This window comes from Dipodomys ordii, unplaced genomic scaffold (assembly GCF_000151885.1).
Source record: "Dipodomys ordii isolate 6190 unplaced genomic scaffold, Dord_2.0 Scaffold71, whole genome shotgun sequence".
Lineage (NCBI taxonomy): Eukaryota > Metazoa > Chordata > Mammalia > Rodentia > Heteromyidae > Dipodomys > Dipodomys ordii.
Genome location: NW_012267287.1, coordinates 1,123,129 through 1,129,687, shown reverse-complemented (window position 1 = coordinate 1,129,687; position 6,559 = coordinate 1,123,129). Strand labels below are relative to the sequence as shown.

At 52.1% G+C, this 6,559-nt stretch overlaps 1 protein-coding gene across 1 annotated transcript in view; it reads left to right on the top strand.

Moving 5' to 3' along the window:
* Positions 1-123: 123 nt before the first annotated feature.
* The window catches only part of Letm1 (leucine zipper-EF-hand containing transmembrane protein 1), a 25,672-nt gene continuing 19,236 nt past the window's right edge, over positions 124-6,559 (top strand). Inside the window, exons 1-3 of the mRNA XM_013023873.1 lie at positions 124-247; positions 1,813-1,873; positions 5,931-6,381. Coding sequence (XP_012879327.1) covers positions 124-247; positions 1,813-1,873; positions 5,931-6,381 — 636 coding nt within the window. The remainder of the gene's footprint in view (positions 248-1,812; positions 1,874-5,930; positions 6,382-6,559) is intronic.

Here is a 6,559-nt window from a genome sequence, read left to right as displayed (position 1 = left end):
CGGGGCGGCCGCGCTGCCGCCGCTCCTGCTTTGCGGCCCGGAAATGACGGCTTTTCGCCGGCCCCGGGTCTTGAACTCGGGGCCTGGGCGCCGCCTGTGGCTTTTCCTAAGCGCCGCGGTTCCATGGAGAGAGGAGGTCGCGGCCCCGAGCGAGAACCGACCGGCTCCCGAGGCCGCTGTGGCGGGGTGGGGCCGGGGACTCAGTTCGCCGCCCCCTGGCGATGGGCTGAGCGCTTTCCTGATTTCTGTGAGTGGTTTAGGCAAATGATCAAAAGGATGCCAGCTACAAGCGGCTCAGGCCTGTCTACCTGGCTACTCTGGAGGCTGAGATCTGGAGATCATGGGCTGAAGCCAGCCTGGACAGGAAAGTCTGCGAGACTTTTTTTAGGTTGGACGTTGGGCTTGAACTTGGGGCCTGGATGCTGTTCCTGAGCTCTTTTGCTGAAGGCTAGTGCTCTACCACTTTGAGCCACAGGGGCCCTGCCGGTTTTCTGTAATTTAATTCAAGATCAGAGTCTCACAGACTTTCCTGCCCGGGCTGGCTTTGTACCCCAGTCTTCAGATCTCAGCCTCCTAAGTAGCTGGGATCACAGGCTTCTGAGATTTTTACCTCCCATTAATCACATAGAAAGCTGGAAGTAATGCAGTAAGTAGCCCAAGTGGTAGAACGCTCATCTTGAGCAGATAGAGGAGCTCAGGGACAGCATTTGAGCCACTGGACCGGCAAAAAAAAAAAAAAAGGGAAAAGGCTTATGGGAACTCCAAAATTGGCACCCCATAGAAGTGAAGGTAGCCTATAGTGCAGACCAGACGGCTGCTCTGGAGCCCCTCACCCTGCGTGGCTCGGACCCAGGGTTCCTCTGGAGAGCTGGACGGTTCTGTAGGTTTGGGGAAACGTAGTGAGGAAGCTGGTGGAACAGATGGGTAGATGAGGTCCTCCCTGGCTGCCTGCTTTGCGTGGTCCAGGTCCCAGAAGGGCAGGGCTGGGGCAGGGAGGAATACTGACCCGTGCATGGACCTAGAAGAGTAGAAAGGCTTGGTGAGCTCCCTGCAGTTTCTTTTTACATTTAACTTAAAGTGTAACACTTGATACAGGTAAGAATGTAGCTAACATACTTCCCTTATAAATTTGAATGGTAGTTTGACTAGCCTGCCCCAGCGCTGCAAGGTCCTCTCTTGTGGCTGCCTGAGAGCTGCCTTCTACTAACAGTGCAGTGGCCAGCGATGTCTGCCACATCCTTGGTGTTGCCCCCATTGCCTGAGGGGTTGGGGTGAAATGACATCCCTGCCACCCTGCTGGCTTCTGTACTGGCCAGCCCGACCCCTGCCCTGCCAGGGGTGATGGCTCTGTCTGGTCTGCTGCCCCACGCCCGCCCACACCCACGTGCCCCTGCCAGCAGCACACAACAGCTTGTGGGTGGTGCGAGTGAACTGCTAAGTTGATGCTTCTGTTGGAAATAGGAGGTGCCCTTGGCGTTTATTTTTCCAGTGATCCTCAGTCCATGCCCCTTGAATTGCTGCTTGCTGTGAAGGGCTGTCCACTCTTTAGGAGCCATGTAGCTGTTCACCTCTGCCCCACCAAGCCAGCTGATGGTGTGGGGAGGAGGGATGCTGGGAGATGCTACAGGCCTTGACCAGGCCACCCAGCACCCCCAGACCTCACCTCCTCACTGGGCTTGGCACTGACACAGTCTGTGAGGACTCCAGAAACTTACATTGGAGGGTTTCTATGAAAGATGCCCCAGTTCTCCAAGACTTCCCAAAACACCTGTTTGAGAAGTATTTGTTTAATGTGTTTTGTTTTTGTCGTAGGTAGTCTGGGGGACCGTGCTTGTCTCAGTTGTACCAGGACCGTGGCGTTGAGAAGCCAAGAGTAAGTAACAGTGCCAGTGGACTTGTCTTTGGGGGGCACTAGGCATGGATGGGACTCTTACTTATTGGGAAACAACAGATCTTGCTTCTCTGTTTCATTTCTTTTAAAATCCTTGTCTTTTTTTTCTTCTTTGATTTTGGAAGGTTTAAACAGCAAGTGTGTTTTCTCCATTTTGGAGTTAGAAATACAAGGCCAGAGTGGGCAGTTTCCTGTTTTCTGAGCCATCTTTCTTTGACTTATCCATGCCTATCTTCTCTCACAAGGAAACTTTTTTTTGCTTTGAAAACTATGCTTACACATATTAGTTCATTTTGGGCCCTGGGGATGTGACCTTACACACATTAGGCAAGTGTTATCCATGCCGAGGCTGTGTTAGTTCATCTTTGTGTGTGTGCTGAACTCAACGTGTCTGTGCTTTTGCTTGGCTTTTTCCACTCAGAGTTGGTGCTCTACTTGAGCCAACCTCCACTTCCTGTTTTCTGCTGGTTAATTGGAGGTAAGTATCTCAGATTTACCTGCCTAAGCTGGCTTTAAACCTAAATTGTCAGATCTCAACTTCCTCAGTGGCTAGGATTTAGTCATGAGCCCCCAGGACTTCACTGTATCTTATTTTTTAGTGCAATTGTAATCATAGCTCACTACAATTTTGTATACTTACTGTAAGCCATGCTTACACACCTGCTGTTTTTAGTGGCTTCCATGTAGTTGTACCCAAGGCTATTTGGCCATGTAGGGCACTGCTGGGGTGTTGGGACCTGTCTACAGGTATAAAGCAGACCTTTCTTTGGTGCTTTGATTTTTTTTTTTTTTTTTGGGTCCAGTCGTGGGGCCTGAACTCTGGGCTTGGGCGCTGTCCCTCAGCTCTTCAGCTCAAGGCTAGTGCTCTACCACTTGAGCCACAGCGCCACTTCTGGCTTTTTTTTTCTGCTTATGTGGCGCTGAGGAATCGAACCCAGGGCCTCGGGCATGCAAGGCAAGCGCTCTACCACTGAGCCACCTTCCCAGCCCCTGCTTTGGCTCTTGAGGCACATGCTACCTCAGGCCTGTGCCCCATCTGAGGCCACGTTCATACATGAGGGACTTCGCTCTCCTCTCTGATACTCAGTGCTAGTCTCTGATACAGGTGGTGACAGGGCAGGTGAGGGTGGGCAGCCATGGGCAGTTGAGAGGGCTTCTGAAGGAAGTGGCATCCACACCCCCCGTTTATGCAGACGTAAACTCCCCCCTGTGCTGTGGTGTGCCTCCTCTACCCCACCTCTACACCTGCCTGTCTGAAGCCATCCGTCCCAGCTCCTCAGCTCAGAGCACGTCAGCAGAGCTCAGCCCCCTCCTTACGTAGCCTCTCTGCTTCCTGTGGGAAGGCAGGACTCAGCAGCACTTCCTCTGCCCCTTTGGGGTTTGTAGGTTTTGTGTTCATTTAAGGCTGTTAACTTAGCAGAGAAATATTCCCCAATGGTGCTTTCTGAAACAGATTTAATTCCCTAAAATAAAACCTGCCAGTCATCCATAAAGACTTAGTAGCTATTAAAGCACACCATCTGTTTAAAAAAGTTATTTATGTGTGTGTGTGTGTGTGTGTGTGTCTGTGTGTGTCTGTGTGTGTGTGTCTGTGTCTAGCGTTTGAACTCAGGCCTTCGGTGCTGTCCCTGGACTTTTCTGCTCGAGGCTAGTGCTTTACCACTTGAGCCACAGCTCCACTTCTAGACCTTTAGGTTTAATTGGAGATAAAAGTCTTACAGATTTGTCTGTCTGGGCTGGCTTTGAATTGTGATCCTCAGATCTCAGCCTCCTGAGTAGCTAAGATTACAGGTACCTGGGTATTTTGTTTTATAGCCATGAGCCACAAGCATCCAGCCAAAATTTTTATTTTTTATTTTGGCTGCACACAATAAAAAATGTTGAGTTGGGCTGGGAAGGTGGCTCAGTGGTAGAGCGTTTGCCTTGCATGCTCAAGGCCCTGGGTTCGATTCCTCAGTACCACATAAGTAAAAAGAAAAAAGCCGGAAGTGGTGCTGTGGCTCAAGTGGAAGAGCGCTAGCCTTGAGCTGAAGAGCTGAGGGACAGCGCCCAGGCCCAGAGTTCAGGCCCCACGACCGGACCCAAAAAAAAAAAAAAGAAATGTTAGAGTCATGCAGATAATTGGTTATTAGAAACGGCAGCCATTTTTCAAGTTACTTTACAGTTTTAGGTCATCTACAGGTAGAATAACCCAGGCCCCTGTGCTAAGGGTGGAGCATTTTTGTTTTTGATTTTTTGTGGGTCCTGGGGCTTGAACTCAGGGCCTTTGGACGGGGGCAGGCAGCAGATCTGGGCTCCGCTGGCCCGTGCCTGCTTGCCTGGTGACCAAGGAGTGTCCAGCCTGGGAGGCGCTGCTGCCCCCTGCTCCCGCAGGCCCTAGCGCTGCTGCTGTGCTGTCACCATCCTGGCACGAGGGAGACTTCATGGCCGGGGCCGTAGAGGGCATGGCGTCGGGAGCGCGGGCCGTCTCCACTGCGGCAGTCTGTTTCTTGTTGAGATGCTGCTTTTGCTCAGCGGGTTCTCTCACTTCATGGATGATTCATTGGAAAGAGGGAAGGAGAAACGGAGGAAGTCAGGCCACAGGTGGTTTAGCCTTCTGCTGCACTTGGGAGCCAGCAGTATCCAAATGATTTTGTGATTGGCAATTTTTTTTTTAATTTTTATTTTTTTGTCGGTCATGGGGCCTGAACTCTGGGCCTGGGCGCTGTCCCTCAGATCTTCAGCTCAAGGCTAGCATCTACCACTTGAGCCACAGCGCCACTTCTGGCTTTTTCTGCTTATGTGGTGCTGAGGAATCGAACCCAGGACCTCATGCACACGAGGCAAGCGCTCTACCACTGAGCCACCTTCCCAGCCCCCAGCAATTTTTTTTTTTTATTAGTCTAGGTTGACTTAAAATTCAATGTATAGCCCAGGCTTAGTGCTTAACTTTCAATCTGCCTGCTTCAACCTCCCGAGTACATGAGTTATAGGTATGCCCGACCCTGCCTGGCTCAGAAACAATAATTAAATATCATATAATTTGGGCTGAGGATGCAGCTCAGTAGCAGAGCATTTGTCTAATATGTATAAGATCCTAAGTTACATCCCTAATACTGCAAACAAAACAAAAATACCTACATAATTTTGTGCTGTTTGAAAATCGCTAAACTTGTCCACCTAGGCTGTTAGTAGCAATAATCTCTGACAAGCTTGAAGTTAGCTAAGTCTTAGGGCGTAGGCCCTAACCTGATACTTCATGTGCTTCCTGTAAACCATGTGTTGGTCTATTTCTGGGTCTTTGTCTTTTGCCTGTTGGTTGCCTCTGTTGGCATCCTGCCTTGTGTAAGCCATGCTCTTCCTTGCCAACTGAAGGTTGAGAAAGTGGGTGATTGAGCCTAATAAAGATTGGGTAAGTTGGGTAAGTGGCTCACGCCTGTCATCCTAGCTACTCAGGAGGCTGAGATCTCAGGACCCAGTTCGAAGCCAGCCTGGACAGGAAAGTCTATGAGGTTCTTATTTCCAACTAACCACAGAAAAAGCAGGAAGTGATGCTGAGGCTCAAGTGGTAAAATGCTAGCCTTGAGCACAAGGAGCTTAGGGACAGTGCCCAGACCCAGAGTTTAAGCCCCAGGACCGGCAGGCCAAGGAAATCGGGTGGTATTTGCTTCAGGTGCAGACACTGTTGTGTGCATGCGAAGGCAAGGTCAGGGCATGGAAGGTAGGAAATGGGGAGGGCGTCTTTCCACTGGCAGTTGGCTGAGTGTCCCCTGAGCCTGGGTGGACACCACCATGTACCCTGTGATTGTGCCTGAGGCAGGCTGGGCAAGGGTGTGGAGAGAGGTTGAAAGCTCCCATAGGTGTGGGGGAGATAGACTGAGGAGAGGCACGTGTGCGTGCACGCACACAGACACTGCGATGGGCACACGCCCACACATGCCTGCCGCCTCACCTTCGCGGCGTGCCCTCACCGGCCTTGTCGGCAGTGTGTCATCCATCACCGGCTGTGAGCCACCGGTGCCCTGCTTCCCACCCCTGCTTTTTCCTTCTCTCTTTCTAGGGATGCTCCCTCTGGCCGCTGCACATCAGCACACCCCGCGCACCTTTGCTTCAGAGGTGAGCCCTTCAGCTGTTGGACTTCAAGGCCGGCGCGCCTGTGCGTGGGAGCAGGGGTGCCGTGGAGGCCCACCCCAGTGAGCTTGGCTGTCTCGGGACCTCAGGACCTTCCTGTGCGGGGCTGGCACTCCTCACCCCGGCTTGGCGATGACTCTGTGGTGGAGAAGTCCCTCAAGTCCTTGAAAGACAAGAACAAGAAGCTGGAGGAGGGTGGCCCTGTGTACAGCCCACCCACTAAGGTGGTAGTGAAGCAGTCCCTCGGGCAGAAGGTTCTGGATGAGCTGAAGCACTACTACCATGGCTTCCGCCTGCTCTGGATTGATACGAAGATCGCCGCGCGCATGCTCTGGCGCATCCTCAATGGCCACACGCTGACACGCCGGGAACGCAGGCAGGTAAGGCTGTAGCCTGTCACCTGAGGGGCCTTTCCATCTGTGTTGGGATGCCTTCCCCACTGCACTTGGTAAGGAAAAGGTTAGCAAAACCTCTAACTACGTGGCCTCTTGTGGTACATCTGCTAACCCATGGACCCCACGCCCTGGCTGCCCTCCCACGGCCCTGAGGGTGTGAGCC